This window comes from Theobroma cacao, chromosome 5 (genome assembly GCF_053813885.1).
Source record: "Theobroma cacao isolate CCN51 chromosome 5, ASM5381388v1, whole genome shotgun sequence".
Lineage (NCBI taxonomy): Eukaryota > Viridiplantae > Streptophyta > Magnoliopsida > Malvales > Malvaceae > Theobroma > Theobroma cacao.
The window spans coordinates 39,785,813-39,808,570 of NC_142643.1; the positions used below are offsets into that span (position 1 = coordinate 39,785,813).

General features: G+C 31.4%; 1 protein-coding gene across 3 annotated transcripts; it reads right to left on the minus strand.

The window, feature by feature from the left end:
- Positions 1-1,580: 1,580 nt before the first annotated feature.
- On the minus strand, positions 1,581-10,026 carry LOC18599481 (disease resistance protein RPV1-like). Of its 3 annotated transcripts, none has more exons than XM_088806473.1 (8): positions 9,866-10,026; positions 9,176-9,717; positions 6,677-7,271; positions 5,711-6,046; positions 4,750-5,622; positions 4,223-4,664; positions 2,317-2,447; positions 1,581-2,231 (listed from the first exon to the last, which is right to left on the minus strand). In XM_088806473.1, exons 2-8 carry the CDS (start codon positions 9,673-9,675, stop codon positions 1,686-1,688), a joined length of 3,423 nt encoding a protein of 1,140 aa, XP_088662599.1. In that variant the 5' UTR covers positions 9,676-9,717; positions 9,866-10,026; the 3' UTR covers positions 1,581-1,685. The 3 variants fall into 3 exon arrangements, with proteins under 3 accessions (XP_088662599.1, XP_017976509.2, XP_088662598.1); XM_018121020.2 differs by having other exon boundaries at positions 6,131-7,271; XM_088806472.1 differs by lacking the exon at positions 9,866-10,026 and having other exon boundaries at positions 6,131-7,234; positions 9,176-9,369.
- Between the last annotated feature and the right edge of the window lie 12,732 nt (positions 10,027-22,758).

Genomic DNA, 22,758 nt, shown 5'->3' on the forward strand with positions numbered 1-22,758 from the left:
ATATTCAAGAATTAGATTAAAATATTGCATTCTTGGCTTTAGAAATCCCAATAATAGGATTATAATAGGTCAACATTGCCTCTTTGGTCTCTTTCACAGGTCTCTATACGTGATAAAAAAAAAAAAATTCAAATAGTTGATTGCTATTAGCAGAAACAATGATATGCGAGTTTATTCCTCATTTTTTTTTCCTTTGTTCTTTCGACTCACCTTTTTTCCGGAACAACTAACACCTTCTAGAAGACGCACCCATTTTTGCGAACCATTCCCCCAAACAATCAAACCATTCTTGGAACTAATCTTAATTTTAAACACCCAATTTAGCTTTCAAATACGGATCTTCGAAAGTAATCAAGCAAAGAGTCCCAAAAATCCTTCTCACCTCAATCCCCATTCTCTCTTTCTCCTCTATCAGCTCGGCAATGCACTCAGATTCTATCAAATCCCTACATACCCCCACGATACTCCTCTCCAACAAGTGTAGAGTTTGCACCTCCACATGACCAGAACATTTTAAAACGTCAGTGTTCTTTTGTGATTCCTCCACTGACTAAAATATTGCTGCTTCACCTGATTCCGTAAATGCTTTTGCTTCCGCTTGATTGTAAATCTGCCCTCTCTTCTGGTCCCTCATTGCAAATCTATGTCTATTCATTTCTTGATTCTAATAATATATTTACATAAGCATAGGAAATGCTTAAGTTAATTGACTAAGCAAACTTAAAATGAAATACCATTTAAAGAGTCAGGTTGGCAAACTTATGGTTTGAGGTTCCCGACCTAGGAGACAAGTGTTTGCATAGAAGATTTAATGAGTAGGCACTCACCAAGATCAAGATTGAGAGCTTGATGTGTGTGTATATATATTGCGATTCTTGATTTGCTTATTTATATTGTGTAAAGTAATAAAATTATTACACGAAATTATATAATTTAAAAAAATTGAAGATAAAGATATAAGAAAAAATAGATAAAGAAAACAAGATCAGATCAGCAAATATTGTCATATTGCTAATGCTTTATGCTCAATAGTAGTTGGTGACTTAAATTATGAGTTCTTAAATTTTAATTTATTTAAAATATTAAAATTGTGAATAAAAATTATGGGCTTAGTTTGTAAGATCCTAACATCGAATAAGAAATCAAATTAATGAGTAAGGAAAACAAAGCGAGTGGTGGGAACCGCTTGCAGCGCCCAACCTCAAAGGTGCGCAAGAATTTGTAGAGGGATGATAGGCTGGTCGAGCGCTGACGCTGTGCTTACTTTGTGCAGAACTCGCTCGAGCGGGCCTCCCAATAAAAAAAATAAGAAATCAAATTAACCAAACTTAATTATTATATTTTAGTTTGATTTAATTTTTTTCATTATAATATGATTAGGTTTGATTTTTTCTAAAAAAAATAGAAACCAAAATTTACCATTTGATTTAGATTATCCTTTTTATTTTGACTTGCCCATTTGGGTAGGTCATATATAAGACTAGGTTTTCTAAGGCATGGTAATAGGTAAGACCATAAGAGAGGAGAGAGATAGAGGAATAAAAGCATGGAGGTGATACAAAATTTAAAAACAAAAAAACTTTGCTATCAATGACGATTCTTGCATTGATATGAGGGCATGAATCTTTTAATTACAAGAAGAGGTAGATGAATTGTCCTTTGCTGTAACAAGATCTTACATATAATTACTCTAATTTATTTAAACTCTGAATTCTATAAAGAGCCCTTTGTGACTTGAACAAGTGATATACAAAAAGCGGAAAAAGCCAATAAGAACTTGTAGTTTTACCTCCTAAATGTTGATAACCAGAGTTGCATTTATGTAGAAGGTCGTCATCCAGCTCATATATGAGATCAATGGCACATGCTTTTACACATAAATCGGAAAATACTGTACAGCTTATTTGATCACCATCTTCCAATTCACCCATAAATCTCCAAGAACTAAACCAATAAATGTTGTTCTTGATTTTAGGAATTCCAATGAAACATTTATGATGGATCCATTTGGTATCTTTGGTCTTATTGACAATCTCAATATGAGATAAAAAATCAAATATTTGATCATCTTCAGCAAAAAGAATGGCCATCAAGTTTAGATAGCCAATATGATGACCAGAGCTTCTAGGTACTATAAATGAAACCTTGTTCCCAGTAGCATGATGGCTGTACCTACCCTCCGGAAAACCGTATGTACCATATATGCTAATTATTCCACAATCATATAACACCTGTAATAATATTAAATTAATTATAAGTTATAAAAAGAAAAAAGAGATAATAAACGAAAAAGATTAGAAAAGAGATCAAGGAAACCTGAGGGGAAGCAATCATTTTTGATTCCTCTAAATAATTGTCAATTTGCATTTTAATGTTTCCACTGGTGTCCAATTTGAGTAACTCTTCATTTACTTTCAACTCAATCTCTTTCCAAGTACCTTCATTTTCTAAAAGATGCAAGAAATAGATGTGTCATTATTGTACAATTTTAATCATCAAATACTATGTTTCCATGAGAATTCCTATATAAATAAATTAACTTTAGAATATAATAAATCAAGCCCTTATAGAAATAATATAGTGGTGCATGATAAAAATCGTTAAATTTTAAAATTAGTATCCAATTTAAAATTAATGTTAATATATTAAAGGAATATGCCCCAATAATTAAGAATTTGACACCCAATTAATTTAGAAGACTTAAGTTCAAATCATAGGAAAAAGGATGAGAATACATGAGAAAGTGCGACATCTCATTTACGTAGCTTAAGATCATATGTATAAGAATATGGACAATATTATAAGTGAAGAGGTCATTGTTAAAGGGGAAACATCTCACATTTTTAAGAACCAAGGACTTTATTATATATGACTTATAAGTAAAGCCATGCCCCTTTTTCTATGAGGTACCTTTTCTTAAAAGAACAAAATCACAGTAGTTAATCTCAAAATGGATAATATCTCGTAATTGGACGCAATCCAACAACTCTAACACTAACAAATGGCTTTGTTTGTGGGACTCCCATACTATGATCCTCAAAGAAAACACAATCTACCCTCAACTGGGGGTTAATGTTGAGGGGAAAAGATTTTACATTTTTTTTTCTTAGAAAAGTTAGGTTCCACGTCTTTAAGAGCCTATGATTGGATTCTACCATATAAATAAGGGCATGTTCCCTCGCAAGTTGCCTTTTTTCAAAATGATAATATCGTGAGGGTAAGCCCCTAAAAGAGCAATACCTTATAACATGGTGCAGTCCAAAATCCTAACATCATCAGTTCTTATTATATTTATGGCTATACTTAATCTAAACTGATATATAGTTCATATTGACCTAAAGCAAGCATATACAGGTGCTTATAGGATAGACCAAGTCTAATTAACAATTCTAAAACTTAAGATTGGGCGACAAGGCCTATTTATTTTACCGTTTATTATTTTAAATATTAAAAATATTTTTATATTAATATTTTAAATAAATTTAAAAATTAAAAATAATAGAAATATAAATATATATTTTTATTAAAATATTATCTTTGAGTTGAATTTGACCCTAGAATTTGAAACCCAAGCCCCACCCCAAATGAACCGAGCCTTTGGGCCTACACGGTAAGTTCGGCCCTTGAATATATCTACTAGCAATGTCAAGCTTGACAACAATATTCTAACTTTTCTTCTTGGGTCATGGACCAAGGTGTTGTCAAAGTTAAAATAGGCAAGTCTAATGTACACACAATTATGTTGGGTCATTAGTATCTATCCCTATGACACTTTGCCCATCTCAATAAGTAATATATGGAACTTAACAATTACCGTTAAAAAGGTGGGATATATATATATATATATATACTCTTATTTCATTTTTTTAATTTAAATCATCAAATATATTTTTTTATATATATTTTACAGGTGTAAAAAATCACAATATGAATAACAATGATTTAAAATTTAATTTTAATTATCAAATCTATTAAAAAATATAATTAAATTTGCTGGGTATCTAGTTAAATTGCTTGATTACATGAAAAGTTAATGATTAGATATTCTCTAATGTATACATGATAGTTAAAAATATTTCGTACTTATTTTTATTTTCTAAAATATTCATAGATTAATATCAATAATTTTCATGAAGAAAGCAAGATATAAGAAACTATTGATATATAAAGTCAAGCCAAAAAGATGAAAAGTTCTTATAAATGCTATCAAGTGCAACCATACCTTGAGAGTATTGTGGAGTGTCATCTTCATACATTTCCTTGGTTTCTGATACACATGTAACACCAAATTCTCTTACGTTCAAACCAAAAGTTGATAATTTGCAAGTCACCAAATCACCATTTTCCAATTGGTAATCTTTTACTGGCCAATGGATTAGCCATAAGATTGTGTTACTATTGGTTTCAGGAATTCCAAGGAAACTTGAGAAATAAGACCACGTCAACTTCTTGGTCTCATTGATAATATGCACCGATGGTAGAAACTCAAATATTTCATCGCTAACAAGAGAATAGACTATGCATAGGTTTAGCCAACTAACTTTTTCACTGGGATTTTGTGGCAAAGAAAATGAAATTTTAGACCCTTCAGAATGATACTCAAACAAGATTGGAACCTCACTTCCAGAGATAAAGCAGCTAGTTATGCCGCAATCATGAAATACCTGAAACGTTGAAATCATTATTTATGAAAGTAATGAATGATGTAAAATAAGAAGAATAATAACTTTCAGTAGATTGAGAAAAGACCTGTGGAGTAGTAACCATCCTTGTGTCCGTAATATAGCTATAAATTTCCAATTGGATACTTTTGATTGAGTCCATATTGAATAAGCTTTTGATCTGTTCCACTTCAAAGTTTTCAATTGGTACCAACTTAAACACACTTTCAACCTCGGTTAGCTTTTCACAACCAAAAACAATACACCTTTTCAAATTTAATAAGTACGACAAACTTGAAATTCTGTACGACGATTGAGACCTTTTCACGAGCAAGCCGTTCGTTGGAAGCTTTGGAAGCCTTTGGAGCTCTTTGCAACAAGTCAGCAAAAGTTCGTCAAGCTTTGTAAGGTGGATAATGCTCTCAGGAAGGCTATGAATTGGGTTTCTACTTAAATTTAACGATTTCAAGGAAGGTAAGTAGCTAAAATCACCGGGCACAACATCATCAGATAGTCTACAACTTTGAAGGCTCAACTTTACCAAAGAACATGGCAAAGATACCCAAAAAAAACCCAACCCTTTGCTTATTTTCAATGATAGCCAAGACAACCACGAATTTGATTCACAAATAGCAGTTCCATCTAAATTAAGCACCCTCAATGATTTCATATTTTGCAAATTCCTAGGCACATCATCAAGTGTTGAGCAACCAGATAAAATAAGCTCTTCCAAATATTCTAATGAACCAATTGTCCTTGGAAGCTTCTTAAGACTTTTGCAACCTTTAAGGTTTAAAATAGTAAGAGTTTTTATCTCACCAATGGATTGATCAACTGTAATCAACTTTATGCAATCTTTCAGTATCAACCTCTCAAGACTATGAAGACATGATAAGTTAAGGATTTTGAGAAGGCCATGGGAGTGACTGAGATTAAGGATCTTCAAATTTGGGAGAAAGTACTGTAGCAAAGGAAAAAGAAAAAACATTTAGCCATATAATTTTGTTTTCACTTCACAAAAAGTAAAGAGAAATTAAATAGTATCATACCTTTGTGTCATTCCAAACACGTTTAAGGCTACTGTTGTGCATCTCAAGAACAACTAGCTTGGAAATATATAAATTTCTAGGAAGATATTCTAGAGGAAATCCATGCCAACACAACCATATTAAGCTTCTCGGAAAGTCTTTGTAGTCTCCTTTAAGTTTTACATAATCTAGCTGAAGTAGTTTAAGTCTCTGCATCTTTGCAAATGCGTCAGTTTCTATATCTTCCTCAATTGACATGAGAAGTGGATTTTTTGAATGATTTGCAATTGTCTTTCCATACTTGTCTTCCAGCAATCTATGTAGGTCAATGGTAAGGCACCTAATTGTTTTCGTACCCTGTTGGAAAAAAATGTTAGTTAAAAGACTACGATATAAGAAAATTGCATAACAGAAAGTAGAAGATAATGAAGTCTTTCTTACAATTTTTTCTCTTAATGCATCAAATGCGTCCTTATGCCACAACCTACTTCGTTTCCCAAGGTTAGGAGATTCTTGACGAATAATGTTCCTTCCTATCTCTCTAATCATTTGATGCATCATTAGCTTGTTTTTTTCATTAACAACTAAAAGAAACCTATTTATGAGATTTTCAATACCAATTGCTGTATAGTAATCACACTCATCTAGAATTGTAGTTGTGTAATCTTGATCCTTCCCGACGAATACACAAGCTATGTCAAGGAATAGATTTTTATCATGATCATCTTGTAGAGAATCATAGCTTATTCTTAGAATCTTTTGAATTTTGCTATCAGGGATTGCTTTCAATTTCTCTAATGCACTTCTCCACACATTTATACTTTTACCAGATAGAGAAGAACCTAAAACTTGAAGAGCTAATGGAAGCCCACCACAGTGTTCCACTACACTCTTTACATATTCCATATAACTGTCAATTGGATGACACTGTCCAAAGGCATACCACTTAAAAAGTTGAAGAGAATCATTAAAAGCTAATTCTTTTACCTCAAATACCTTACATAACTCTCCATAACTTGATGATGCTTCAAGATCAAACATTTGCCTAATAAAAGGATCACTCAGTAAACATCGATGTCTGCTAGTTATGATGATTTTACTCCCTGGATGAAAAGGAATTTGTGCTCCAATTATTTTAGTTATTTTTTCCGGATCATCCACATCATCTAGCACAAGAAGCACACGTCTACGATATATAGCTTCTTTGATCTTAGTGATTCCATCATCTGAATTGTGAATTTTGTTTACTTTGCCCTTCAAGATATCTGAAATAAGTTGTCTTTGCAAACGAACTAGGCCCTTGCGTTCTTGAGTAATCTCTCTAACATCAGCAAGGAAACTGTAACTTTCAAATCTTTGGATGTTAAGATTGTAAACAATTTTGGCAATGGTTGTCTTCCCAATCCCTCCAATTCCGCAAATTGTTGCTATGCCAACCTTATTTGATCCATCTCCCAACCACCAATTAATGCACGTCACAAGAGAATCTATTCCAACCACAATAGGAGGGACATATAAAGCGGTGTGATGGAGTTTATTTTGAACCTGTTTAATAATATCTTGAATAAACTGCCACTCATGCCTACAAATTTTAAAATATTTAAGTTATAATAAATATTCAAAATATAACTTAACAAGTGACATCTTGAAAATTGAGTAAAAATCCTTTAACATATTTGTCTATTTTTGCGTAATTTTGATTTTTAATTTCATCTTAACTCATCTTACTTGTCCTTAAAATTCTCAACTGTATGTTAAATATTAAGGGACACTTTTTTAGAAAATCTCATAAACTATTTTAGTAAATTTATTTAATAGGTTACTTTTTTAAAGAAAAAATCCTTACTTTTTTATTGGTATTTTCAAAGTTACCATTGAAAATTAGGGAGTCAATGGAAATTGACCATACCTAACCCAACCCAACTCTGTATTTTCTTATTTTGAACCCTCTCTACATTGACACTAGATTGACAACTTTAATGCCCAACCTCAAACAAAAGAAAATTGTATAACCCGTGTTTTTCTTGTGTTGCCTCAAAATTGTTTTTCTTTTAAGTTATTTTAATTTAATTTTCATATAAATTTTTATATTTTAATGTAAATTACATCTTAATTACTTTTAAATATATTATATTATTAAGTTAATACCTCTAATTTATAATAAGTAATAACTTTATTTGTACACTACACATATATCTATAAATATAATATAAAATATAATGTTTTCTATATGTACCTTGAGGGAGCACTCTAAACCTTGATCCGATTATTTATTAATGGTCAAAGTGCCCAATAAGTCCTTGTAGTATAGAGTTTTTATGAATTTAGTCTCTTTACCCTAAAATTGGTCAATTTAGTCCTTATACTTTGAGATTTTATGTAATTGAGTTCCTTCTCTTAAAGCCATCCAAATTAACTATTAATAGTACTGATATGGCATTGACATGTCAAACTATGCTAATGTAACGATGACATGCTGACATGGTAATGATAATGTGGCATGCTTGAGAAAAGAGTTTTTAGATTTTTTTTTTGGAAATTTTTTTCTCATGTCATTTTTTGGTAACACATTTTAGGATTAAATTGAATAAAAATGTAAAGTAACCGAGACTAAATTGAACAAAATTATGGAGTACAAAGATTTCTCATATTGGGACTAACTTGGGTACTTTTATCAGTTTTTTGTTTAACATTACGTTTTTACCAAAAAATTACTTTTACCCATTAGAGGTTATTCTTTAGTAATTAAAAATCATTAACTTTTCATTTTTTTAACTGAGGGAAGAGGGATTTGAACTCTGCTCTTTAGGCTGAGGGATCATGGATTAACCAATTAACCAAATGCTCGGATTCCATTAACTTTTCATTTGTACAATATAGGATATATTAATAGGAATGTCAACTTAGAAGTCAGTGAGAGCGAAGACACAAACATATATAAATATTTCAATTTCTTCCACTTAGAATATTATGCATAAACAATTTTAAGAAGTGAGATAAAAGTGATTAATTATATTCAAATTATCAATAATAATATGTAATGGAACTAATTCAATTAGTATTAAGAATTAAGAGACGTTAACTTAATTAAAATTATGAAAAAAATAAATAAAATAATAAAACCACATATAAAAATAAAGATATATATATATATATATATTCTTTTTTGTACTTACTCAATTCAATTTAAATTTCTTTAATATCTATTCGTTTCTCCTCTTAAAAAATTGCAAACTTTTATTTTAGAATTTTTCAAAAATTGTTTTTTGAAAATTTAATTACATATGAGAATATAATAAATAATAATCTAAGTTGATTTTATATGATTAAAAACAAGTGAAAGTGGACATTTGATTTGAAATAAGAGTAGTAAAATAGTTTGTTCACCCACGTAGTGAAAATACATAGAACTAGTGTCATGAAATAATGAGCATATATAAGTCTGCAATTTTTAAGAAGAGATCAAATAGTTTCCAACTTGCTTACCCGTCTTCTAGAAGCATGCCTCCCAAATCCGCAACTTCTGTTAAAGCAGCCCTCCATCTTTGTACCATGTCCATCTCAGACTTGAAGCTCTCTTCATGTCCAGCAAACGCTGCTGCAAAACTCCCTGTCTGCTTCTGGACTTGAGATGGATTTACGTCATAGAAAATTGGCAAAACAATGTGTTTGGAGAATTTGCTATGTTCCATTATCTTTACAAGTTCATTAAGGCACCATGTTGATGAAGCATAATTCTTTGAGAAGACAATGATAGATATTTTTGACTCATAAATTGCTCTTTCAATTTCATTTTTTATGTTCTCCCCTTTTCCAATTTCATCATCATCTCTAAATGTATGAATCCCTGCTTGCACCAAAGCCATGTAAAGGTGATCCGTAAAATTCTTACGCGTATCTACACCTCTAAAACTCAATAATACATCATACGTGTATTGAGAATCTGACAAGGAAGACTCCTGGTGATGGACCATTGAAACAGCCATTGAAGAAGAACACAAGAGAATCTGGATTGACTGATGAGGCACCTAAAATAATGTAGAACAACTTAATTATGTCATCAAAGAAACAATTTAATAAAAAAAATTGAAGGCCTTGTACCAAGATCAAAGAATAAAAAATAAGTAGTTATACAAGTTAAAGCTAGAGCTAGGAATATTAAAGATCATAACTAACCTGGTTAATGAATTTAGACAAGACAGCACCTTGCTAATACCTTTTCGTTGCACTTGTACTCTCTATGAAGAGAAAGTGGATTGTAAGACCAGAATAATGATCAAGAAATCGATAACTTTTGCTTGTTATATAAATATTAGACAAGATGGGTTCTAATGAACTAGGAACACTAGAATCAAGTACCAGCACTACAACCCTTCGTAATGTATTTTTATTTTTATGTATTGTAATTTTCACCTGCTCTTCACACCATAAATTAAAGGAGTTTAACTTAAGGAAAATATCATAATTCAGTATTTATTCACGACTAAGATTGCTAGAGTGTATATCTCAACATTTCGCTTGATGAAAAGCATATATATCTGTTATTTGAAAATTTTGTTTCAAATTTCCCTTTTTTTAAATAAGAAACTAGACTGTCAATGATATTCATATATGTTAATCATATTTAAGAAATTTTTTTTTGTAAAAGAATAACCTCAAGAAAAGTTGAGTTGGATATTATTTTTTTTTTATGAAGTGATCATTGCAATTCGTAACCGACGTTATATATTTTGGATATATAATTTGAAATACATATGAAGGAGTTAAATAAGAGAAAAGTTAACTAGAAAAAAAAGCCTAAATTGGAAACAATTTTCATTTAGGTTAATCATAACTAGGAAACTTTTCTTTTTTAAGAAAATAACATTAAGAAAAAAATAACAGTCACGAAGTAGGTAGAGCTTTTACATATATATCTTGGATATATAATTTTTAATATATATATACGTCATGAATTACAAGTATCACTTCACCAAAAATAATATTTGTCAATAAAAAATTTTAAAAACATATATGAGACAACAAGTTATAGTATATATAAATAATATCATAATAGTTTCACTGGATTTTCTAAAATTGAAATCTTGTGGAACTTGTTAATTTGTTCCTTCTTTCCACTATTTTAAGAGAAATTGTTTTTAATTACTATAACTTAATTGAGGGTTAATTGTAATTCATTAAAAAAATTAGTCGTCATATCATATCCAATCTCTGGCAAGATTTTTGCCCTTTTTTTTTCTCTCAATAGTGCAATTTTAGACCAGGACTTAATTTGCTGTCTCTCATTTTCTTGGCCTCAACACTGGAAACACTGTTAGAACAATCTCCTGACTTGTTGTGCAAGTTGCAAGTGAGTTGAGATCCAAAAGTTTCCGGCCGTTTATGGAAATCAATTTATGGTAAACGGTCAAGTCAAGCAAATGCATTTCTACTCCAAGTACATCTGCGGGTGAATCACTCCATATACCACACCAATTCACACCTCGAAAGAAGAAAATTCAAGAAAAATTCATTTTTCGTCGTGCCTACTTTTTCTAATTCATATTAATGCCACTCTTTATCTGTCAAACCCTACTTTGTAAAATAATTATAATGTCATTCACATGCTCGATAGAATGTTTGTATATTTAGGAAGTTCGAGAAATCGTTAAAAGACGATATTGCCCCTAATGGTATCATTGAGTCGATTAAGCCTCGAACTAGTTCAAATAGGAATTTTAAGGTGAAATTAAGAGTTTCACAGTTCAAGGATGACTCAAAATGGTAATTCGGAGTTCGAGGATCAATTCGGAGTCAAACAAGAATTTTCACTATCTAGGGGCAAAATCGTAATTTTACCACCCGAGGACGAAATTGAATTTTTCGAGAGAATTTAGATCAAATTTGATTAAATGGAGCATGATATGAGTATAAGGAGTGAAAATTATGCATTTTGGTAATTTTTCAATTTTTGGGGTAAAAATGTAATTTTTCACTTTACAGGGGTAAAAGTGTAATTTTTAAAAATTTGCTCCACCAAAACTTTGGAAAATTCTAGAAATTTCATGGAAGACATGGATAAGTGAAGAGGATTGAGTGGTGGAAAAAGAAAGTCAAAAAGATGGCTAGAAAAAAATAAAATAATAAAATATTCAAAAAATAAATAAAATAATAATATTTTATTAAGCCTATTAAAAGGCTTGAAAATTCCAGAATTCTTCATTTGGAGGGTCAGCCAAAACCAGCAGGAGAGAGAGAGAAATAAGAACAAACCCTAGAGTGAGAAAATTCAAAGAAAAAGTGTGATTTTTCAAGGAATCAAGTGTTTAAAGGTATGATTTTTCAAGCTTAGCTTAAGATTTATCATTTTCATGCATTTCTCATCATTTTCCATGGTTGAATCATGTGATTTGAGGATGAATTCAATTCTGGAAAAATGGGTTAGGAGAGAGAAACTTGTTAGATTAATTTGATTTTAAGTTATGTTAGTGTTTTAAGTTAGTTTAGCATATTTAGGAACAAAACAACAAGAAAAGAATTTATTTTCCTCCATTACCATTATTGGCTGAATTTTCTAGGGGAATATTGGCTGATGATCTTGATGTTTACTTGAGCAATTATGATGAATAATGATGAATTATGAGTCTAGAAAAATAATGGAAATTTTCGGAGCAAAAATACGAATTTTTACCCATTAGGGGTATTTTCGTAATTTGTTATCGGGACTGATAATTTGCACCACACTGAGGGACATTAAGTCAATTTGGGTGCAATTGAGGTATAGAAACTGAAAAAAATTAATTTGAGATTAAATTGGACGCGTTAGTAATTTAATCGAGTAATAGGCCGAATTAGGTTAGCACCGCATTTAAGCGGTAGTCGGATAAGTTGCATGTCATATCATGCATATATACCGAGCCTGAATTGATTTTATAATGGTCAAGCATTGATGTGGTGAATTATGTATTGTACATTGTGGATAGGTGGTGAGCAAATTACACTGGTAAAAGTACCAAAATTGTGCTTGAAGACTGGGATTAGGAGTACATCGACTCCTAGAACTGTGAGTGGACAATTTATCGTCTTAAATATCTAGAGTAATTATACTTGTTTGATGTTTTTATTGAATGGTGAATTTAAATTATAAAATATTATGTTTTCCAATTAAAATGTTTTTTTAATAAAAAATGAGATTTATACTGGTTTTGAAATCAAATATTGTTTTGGGAAAATTGAGTATATGGAGACTGTGTTGAAATTTATGATTTTATATGTTATTGAAATTGGGGCTTATGACACTATGGTAGCATGATGGCTAAATTTTTGGGGTTGGCATGAAATATATGAACAATTTTGGATTGGTCTCGGTAGATTGGATTACATTTTATTCGCCATATTATGCTACTGGAATTTTTATGGGTCTGGTGGTATATTAAACGGTCACTGCAGTGGTGGGGGTTTCCGTGGACTACCTATGAGAGGGGCACGGTAACTCAATTATATACTTACCTCCGGGGGGAGATGTTGGGTGAAGTATCTCCTGAGGTATGATTTGAGTGCACCTCACGTTCGGGCCACCACGTGAGAGTGAGACTCAGCCAACGCCAAGGAACGGCTGTGTGTCAGATGTGAAAACATGTTTATGGGTATGGGTCATTGAACAGCCTTGGCGGTCTCAGTGGGATACCTTGACGAAGGTACCCGCGAGAATGATATTGGCAGGGGCCAAGTTTAAAAAATTCATAAGTCGGGGAAATTTTGATGAAAAGAAATTATTTGGTATAGATTGAAACGAATTTTGTGTTATGAACATTATTGAGATATAACGTTTTTATATTGTCTCCATCTACTCGGCTTTAGATGCTTTTGATGGTAATTGTTTACTCACTGGGATTATTTAATCTCACCCCTCTTCCTATCCATTTTTCAGGCTCAGGACAGTTTGTTGATAGTTGATTAAGACGAGAATTAATCTCGGAGTTGCATCATAGGAAGTAAGAGTTCGTAGCTCTACACCTTCTTGGTTAATTGGGGGCCCACGTGTCACTGTAAACGAAATTTCATACTTTAATTATCTTTATTACTATATGAATAAATTTATTTTACTCTTACGCTACAAAAGTTATTTTAGGAAGACTTTGAAAATATTGTGTTTTAAGAAAATAGAATATTTTATTTAATGTTTTTATTATATTCAAATAGTTATAATTTTACTTTAAACGAATGTTTTAGACTTCAAAATTTAATTTAAATCATGAAATATGTGTTTCCACTTACATATTACATTTTTTCGGATTTCGAAATTTCAAAAAAAAAAGAAAATGACGAAAATGCCCCAGTGAGCTAGAAAATAATATTTTTATTGTTTTGAGTTGGAAACAACTTATGATTTCTTGAAATGCGAGATTTAATAACTGTCGCTCACCGGGGAGATGCGGAAGTTGATGCTAAGCCTTGCGGGGTTTCGATCGGCATTCGGGGTAATGAGTGCTTATCGGGACGTCGCGGCGGTTGTCACGGGCCCGATGCGAGTTCCGGGTCGTGACATTATCTTTTCCCAATTATACCAACTACACTTTTCTATTATTTCTTTTTAATTTTTTTTGTCTTTTCTTCATTTTATTATTGTTTAACTTATATTGAAAATATTTTATTTGATGTTTCAATTTTGATCCCATGCTAAAATTATTTTTTTGCCCCTCCGTTCGCTTTCTTTCTTTCATCTTCCTTGTATATATTAGTTAAATTCATGCTTATCATCATTATAATTTTTATTTTAGTGATTTATTTACTTTCTATAATTCTTTTTTCTTTCCTTCTTTTTTATTATTGTCTATTAAATTTATAATTTTCTATTGATTTAAATTAATTCAATAATGAAATATATTTTTACCTCAACATATATATTTTTCTCTCCTTTTTATATTTTTCAATGATGACAAGATTTTTGCCCTTTTTTTCTTCTCTCAATAGTCCAATCTCAGACCAAGACATAATTTGCTGTCTCCCATTTTCTTGGCCTGAACATGACTGTACAAACTATTAGTCCAATCTCCTGACTTCTTGTGCAAGCTGCAAGTGAGTTGTGATCCAAAAGTCTTCGGCCGTCCATTTCTGGAAATCAATTTATGATTAAAGGTCAAGTCAAGTAAATGCATTTCTACTCCAAAAACAATCACTCCTTAAACCACACCAATTCATACGTCAGAAGAAAAAAATTCAAGAAAAATTCATTTTCGTCGTGCCTACTTTTTCCAAATCATACTGGTGCCACTCTTTATCTTTTTCCAATGATACCAACTACTCTTTTCGATTTTTTTTTAAATCGTCTTTTCTTCTTTTTATTATTGTTTAACTTAAATTGATAATATTTTATTTGATGTTTCAATTTTGATCCCATGTTAAATTTATTTTTTGCCCCTCCATTCTCTTTCTTTCTTTCATCTTCCTTGTATATATTAGTTAAATTCATGCTTTATCATCATTATAAATTTATTATAGTGATTTATTTTCTATAATTTTTTTTCTTTCCTTCTTTTTATTATTGTTTATTAAATTTATAACTCTCTATTCTTGTCCGCTATAAACCTTAGCTGGGAGCAAAATTCTATCCATGCCTTGGTTTCACACCACATTCATACGAATCATGTCTAAATTCATACCAAAAAGCAATTTATGGTAAAAGGTCAATGCAAACAAATGCATTTCTACTCCAAATACATTTGCGGGTCAATCACTCCACTGACCACACCAATTCATACGTTAGGACAAGAAAATTAAAAGAAGTTCATTTTTGCGGGTCAATCACTTTACAGGACATAATGCACACCATATACCACACCAATTCACACCTCGAAAGAAGAAAATTCAAGAAAAATTCATTTTTCGTCATGCCTATTTTTTCTAATTGATGCTAGTGCCACTCTTTTATCCATTCCCAATTATACCAACGACACTTTTCTATTATTTCTTTTTAATTTTTTTGTCTTTTCTTCTTTTTATTATTGTTTAACTTATATTGATAATATTTTATTTTATGTTTCAATTTTGATCTCATGCTAAAATTATTTTTTGCCCCTCCGTTCTCTTTCTGTCTTTCATCTTCCTTGTATATTTTGGTTAAATTCATGCTTATCATCATTATAATTTTTATTATAGTGATTTATTTACGTTCTATAATTCTGTTTTCTTTCCTTCTTTTTATTATTGTTTATTAAATTTATAATTTTCTATTCATTTAAATTAATTCAATAATAAAATATATTTTTACCTCAACATTTATAATTTTCTCTCCTTTTTATTATTGTCTAATATAAATTTATAATTATTAATTTATTAAGTTAAATTAATTCAATAATAAACATATTTTTACCTCAATAATAACGTACAAGAAAACTAATGGCACATATAAAATACATCCAAAATCAACCCAACTAAAATATAACTAAACACTTTTGAATTTTTTTTAACCCAACCAAAAAGCCCCAAACGTATTAAATCCTAATTTAAAAAAAGTCCAAAAACCCACCCAAACAAAACCAACCCAATTTCCTTCCACCACCCTTTGAACAAATTGTTGCAAGTCAACACCAAATCCCTCAAATGGCAGTCCCTAAATCCCCATGCACTACCTCAACAAATTTTTCGCCCACTAAGCATAAAACTTGTGTAGCTGCTCTACTAGCTATCAACTACTTAACTAATCAGTGAATGATTGTTTAGCCTATGTTCAACCTATTTAAAGTCAACTGACTCAGATTAAAATTAATTAAGAGTTATCTTTATTTTATCGAGGTTCTGATAACTCTTTGTTTAGAATGTAAAGCTATAGGAGCTTTAATGCTATGTTGTAGTCCTTCCGATACTAGAGACAACTATTCTAGGAATCAGGTTTTAGGACGTACCCTGGCGTAGACAAATCTCCCCATATTGATGTTGCTCTTGTTGCTACCCATTCCAAGCTATCAAACCAGAAATCATGAGTTAAGTTTTGTAAGAATTATCGCCAAAAAGGTCACAACTTTTCTGATTGCTCTACAATATAAGGTTGGGCATATTATTGAGAACTGCCACGTTTGTTTACCTAAATGAAAAGATGACACCTTTAAACCTAAGGTAGATTTCTCAACATCTTGAACTTCATCCATTGCCACTCTTGCATTCAACGGCCCTCTATTAGTCTCACTATAAGTGATATTGAGGCTTTACTAAACTAGATTAATTCTTCCAATTCTTCTTTTCATACTACCCTCTCTTTTACTCCAGGTGATTCATTTTCGCTCCTTGATTATACTTGTTGTAATTATATGACTCTTAATCTTTTTATCTTATCCACTAAAATGTCCTCTTTGTCTTTTCCTTCTACCCATACTATCAATAACGATGGACCAAAGAATTTTTATGAGTGGTGTTATACTTAAGAGTAAGACTTAATTTTTTGAAAAAATAAAGTAGTTTAGGTTTTGTCTTTCTTTTAGTAAAATCTTAAATTATAAAAGGAATTTTTTTTGTCTTTCCATATAGTATTTAAATATGAGTATGTAAAATACTTTTTGATCAATCTAGGTTGACTTTGAGTCCTTGATCCCACTTTCTACAAAATTACAAAAAAGTTAGTAGATTCGTTATCATCATTAAATCCATAAATCTCTAACATAAATAGTATAACAAGTGAAAATTTTATATACTTTAGTGAATAAGTGGTGTCCTGTGACACTACTTGTCTAAAGGTAGGTCCGCCCACTGACTACCAATGATACAAAAATGAATATCACTCACATTAGACATTGTTTCTAAATCTTAATCTTTCAGATACTTATTGTGTACTTTAGCATTGAATCTTATTTCTATGAGTCAATTACATGATTGAGGCTTCACTATTCTCTTCTGTTCTTCTGGATCTTAGGTACAAGACCACAAACAAGGAAAATTCTTGGAACACCCGCAAGGTGGAAGGATTGTTGAAGCTTGTCTTCTTCTACCTCCATATGCAACATGTGTCTGTGTCAGTTGCCACTATATTTAGTTCTTTGAATCAATGGCATCTTTTTCTAAGTCATGCTTTAGCAAGTAATTACTACATCCTTTATTTTCTCGTGGGTTGTTAGGATGACCAGTTTTTTCATTTAATAATAATATTTCTATTTCAAATTAAAAATCAAAAGATTCAAAGAATTCTTCAAAAAGTTAAAAGAGGTAAAACCATTCAAGAACCTGAAAGGTTAAGCATAAAGAATCTTTAAAAGCTTAAACTTTAAAGATTGTTTTTATTTTTTTCATTTGAATTTTCTTTAATCTTGTAACATCGAATCTTTTAAGATTCATTTTTAGAAATATTGTTTGGTTAGAGAAAAAAGAATAAACAAAATTTAATATTGTTTTTTTGTCAAGAGTGAGAATTAGTCATCCAATCAATAACTATAAGGGTCCAGGACTATGAGGGAATCATACATGTACTTTTAGTTTGTTTAAAACAAAAGTAAAAGTGGCGTATATTTGTCTGCTTAGCATTTATCATGGGTGGATTGTTCCTGATAAGAGTTTTAGTCCATGCCTTGAATAAATTGAAGAGCTCCTGTAGAAGAATTTAGCCTTTTTGTCTCATGCTCACATTTGCTTACATCCCAATTAGAAGTTTTATTAATCGAAAAAAAGCCAAGGATTCTTGGTTTGCAAGTGCATAATTATAATAATTGAAGGATTGAGAAAATAATTACTGGAAAAATCATCTAAAACAGAGAGGCTGCTCCTCTATCTTGCCACCATTTAGTCTATTTTTGTTTTATTTCTTCTTGTATAGCTTAAGTTCTATTTGCTCGAGTTCTCTAGTTGGGATGTTTTGTAAGCAAGCCCTCGAAGTCCAATATGTAAAAAGTTTAAAACTAAAATCAAGTGTCAGATTATCAACAAAAGAATGTACATTCATTTAAATGATTGAAATGTAAGAAGGGTGGGAGATTTAATGATGTCTGTTTGGCAAATTTGCAATCCTAAAATAATGTAGAGCAATTTAATTATCTCATCAAAAGAAAGAATTTAATAAAAAAATAAAGATTTTATACCAAGACCAAAGAATTAAAATAAGTAGTTATAAGAGTTAAAGTTAGAGCTAACAATATTAAAGATCATAACTAAGCTGGTAAATGAATTTAGACAAGACAGCACCTTGCTAACAGCTTTTCGTTGCACTTGTACTCTCTATAAAGAGAAGGTGGATTGTAAAACCAAAATAATGATCAAGAACTATATAACTTTTGCTTGTTATATAGATATTAGACAGGATGGGTTGTTATGAACTAGGGACACTATAATCAAGTACCAGAGCTACAACCCTTTTTATGCTTCAAGTGCACATGACAAAGCCCTTCCTATTATATCTTTAGTGTTATGTGTTGTCATTTTCAGCTGACTCTTCACACCATTGAACAAAGGAATTGAACTCAAATGACTCATTATTTATTCACAACTAAGATTGCTGGATTGACATATCTCAACATTTCATTTAATGATAAGTGTATATATCTCTTATTTAAAAAAATTGTTTCGAAATAGTCTTTTCTTAAAAAAGAAATAGACTGCCAACAATTTTTACATATGTTAATCATAACTAGGATTTTTTTTTTTTAGCTAAATGCTCAAATTGGGGTTAAATATTTGGCACTTTTTCAATTAAATGTCAAACGTTTCAATTGTAACAATCAAAGGTCAAACATTTTTGATTCCTTACAATTAATGACTAAGTTAATAGGTGGATAGAGTGTGAATCACATGCGACAGAAAATTGTGTGAGCTAATGTCATGGCAGTTGACTTGGCATGTTATTCAAATTGTGTCATTTTGATCTAAATCCTACACCTAATTTTCCTCCAATTTAACCCGTTCTACTTCATCTCCTCTCTAATTCAGCTCTCTTCTCATCAGAGATAGGCACGTGAACGGTCATCGGTAAGGTGATACCAACTCATGACATCAAACATCGCAAAATGTGATAACTCGTGTCTGAAGCATACAAGACAAATGTCAATCACCGTTTTGATTAAGTTCATTAGATACATGTTCTAGCATTGTTTTCATGAGCGACACGAGCAAGTCATCAAAGTTTCCACGCCCTGCAAGCCTTGGGCTACCTCTCGGTTGATCCAAAAATTCAATGAAGCACATCATTTTACAGTTAAGCCTATCGATCAAGTGGATGATTTGTATATGAAATGTTAGCCATTTCCATTAGATGTTAACTTATTAATGATTTGTATGAAGTGTTGCTAATGATTTGCACAAAGTGCTGATTTTTTTTTTAAAAGGAAACAACACTAAGAAGAAAAATTACAGATAGCATTTCTAGGAAATCCTAGAGCCACAACTTAAGTTTCTTCTCTTTATTCTTTTCTTTGACAAATTTATTCTTCATCTTCCTTATCACCTTCTCATCAAACATCTCGTACAATCTCCTCAACTGATCCTTCACCTTCTCCCCACACCTTTTTATTTGGTCCCCGTACGTCACATATATCAAAGGAACTATCATGACCATCTTAATGCCTATCTAAAAAAGTGTTGATATACCAAGATGTGTATGCTTTTTGGGTGTCTATGAACTCTTCAGAATATGCAAATATGTGAGAGCCAGGCCTGTATAATGTGTTGTTAAACGCCATGGTCAAAAAAATTGTTCCACAGCACGTAAAAAAAATGATGTTGAATATTTATTACACGACATGTTGGGAAATGTTATTGTTACTTTTTATGAAAAAAATATTGTTATTGCCATGTTGAAAAATGTAGTGTCATGCGCCATGTTCTAAAATTTAGTTGTTACACGACATATTGAAAAATGCAGTTGTTACACGTCATGTTGAAAATTTAGTTGTTACACCTCATGTTGAAAAAAGTAGTTGTTATATGTTATGTTGAAAATTGTAGTTGTTACATATCATGATGAAAAATTTAGTTACTACCTAACTGTTTCTGGTTTGGCCAACAACGACAAGATGATGGCGATGGGAACCCACAAACAAGTGACGCTTGATAAATTGATAGCAACGACACCCAACTGGACGGTGAGATGGTGAGAGGAAAAATGATCCGAGAAAAAAGGTGGATCGGAGAGGAAAAAAGGCATAGTGTGGGTAATTTAGGTCGATGGTGGGAAAATCGAAATGGTGGGAAATTTGATGTCACGACCCGGAACCTGCCTCAGGCCCATGACAATCGCCGCGACGTCCCGATTGACACTCATTATCCGGAATGCCAACCGGAACCCCGCAAGGCTTACATATCAGTTTCTTTCCTTTCCTGTGAGCAATCATTGTTAAATATCGAGTTTTTAGAGAATATATACTATTTTAGATCAAAAACAATCAAAATAAAATTTTCGTCACACAAGGGTATTTTGGTCATTTTTTTCTCAAAAATTTCAAAACTGGCTAAAACGTAATATACAAGTACAAAATACATAATTCATATTCAAAATGAGTTTAAAAGTCTAAAATCTTCATTTAAAACGAAATTACGATTATTTGAATATAATAAGAAAATAAAAGAAATATTAAGGGAAATATTCTATTTTCTTATAAAACAATATTTATAGAGTTATACGTGAATAATTTTTATAGCGTAAAAGCTAAATAAATTTATACATACTGAAATACAGTAAGCCAAAATATTTAATTTAATTTACAATAACAAGAGGGCCCCCGAATAAACCAAAGTAAAGAGGACTGTGAACCTACGGTTTGAAAAATGCAGATCCAATGGTAGTCCTCGATGAGATCAGCTATCTACAGTCTATACTGAACCTGAAATGGGTGGAAATGAGGGTGGTGAGATTATAAAATCCCAATGAGTAAACAAACATTATCATAAATATCTAAAGGCGAGTAAAATGGAGGCAAGTTTAAACAACAAATTTCAACCTATTTCATAATGTTTTCAATTTATTTCTTAAACCATAAAATATTTGTAATTTACCAAAACAGTTGTTAAGGGTTATGTCTTTTATTAAAGCAAGGCTCAAGCCAAAACTAATCCTCGGGGATACCTTGGCCGAGGCATCTAACTGAGTCCGCCAAGGGTGTTAAAATATTCACACGTGAAACACATTTTTATTTTTAAAAACCAGCCGTTCCTTGGCGTTGGCTGAGTTACACATTCACGTGGGGGTTCGACGTGAAGTGAGCTCTAATACTATCCCAAGAGTTACCCTCCTCGCCTCTAAGACCGGAGTAACTATATAACTGGGTTTACCGTGCCCCTCTAATAGGCAGTCCACGGAAACCCGTCACTGCAGTGACTAACCCACCAATTTTAATAAAATTTCGACAGTATAACATGGCTTTTATTTATTTATCCAGCCTGCATAGTAAAATCAACTTACATAAATTTCCCAAATGCACTCACAAAATATAGCCACATATACTCATTTCTCATAAGCCATTCCTAGGAAAATATATATTTTTCAAGTGAGTTTGCAGCCTCCAATTACTCAATTTCATAATCAATACAATATATTTTTATTTATCACATTTATTCCTAAAACATCAAAAATCCCGTTTTCATTTCATAAAATACATAAAGGGCATTTAAAAATAAACTCTAGATAATTTACAATAATAATAAGTTTACTCACCGTTTGTACAAACTAAAAGCTTTCTAAGCGCCCCGATCACTACTCGTCGGGTACGACTTCTTTGCCTTTTTCGGAAGGCTCTCCTCCTAGACACATTACAAAAATTTACACAATTCATCACATTGATGCTAAATCACTATATAATTAACTTAAATCCTATACTAATGCATGGTATGAAATGCAATAGCCTAAAACGGCTTAAACGCGGTATTAACCTATTTTTGGCACTTTGCCCGATAAATTGCTAACGCGCTCCATTTTAGCTCTAAATCATCCCATTCTCTCTCCAACATTTCTAATCATTAAATATCAACCAATAACCTTCTAAAAACAACAAAATCAGCTCACTCCCTTCCTTGGAAAATTTGGCCAAAAATGGGACATTAACTCGGTTAATTTTCTACTTTGTTTTTCTATCACGTTTTATCGTTTTTCATCATTTCTCTTCATTTTCCTTAGAATAAAA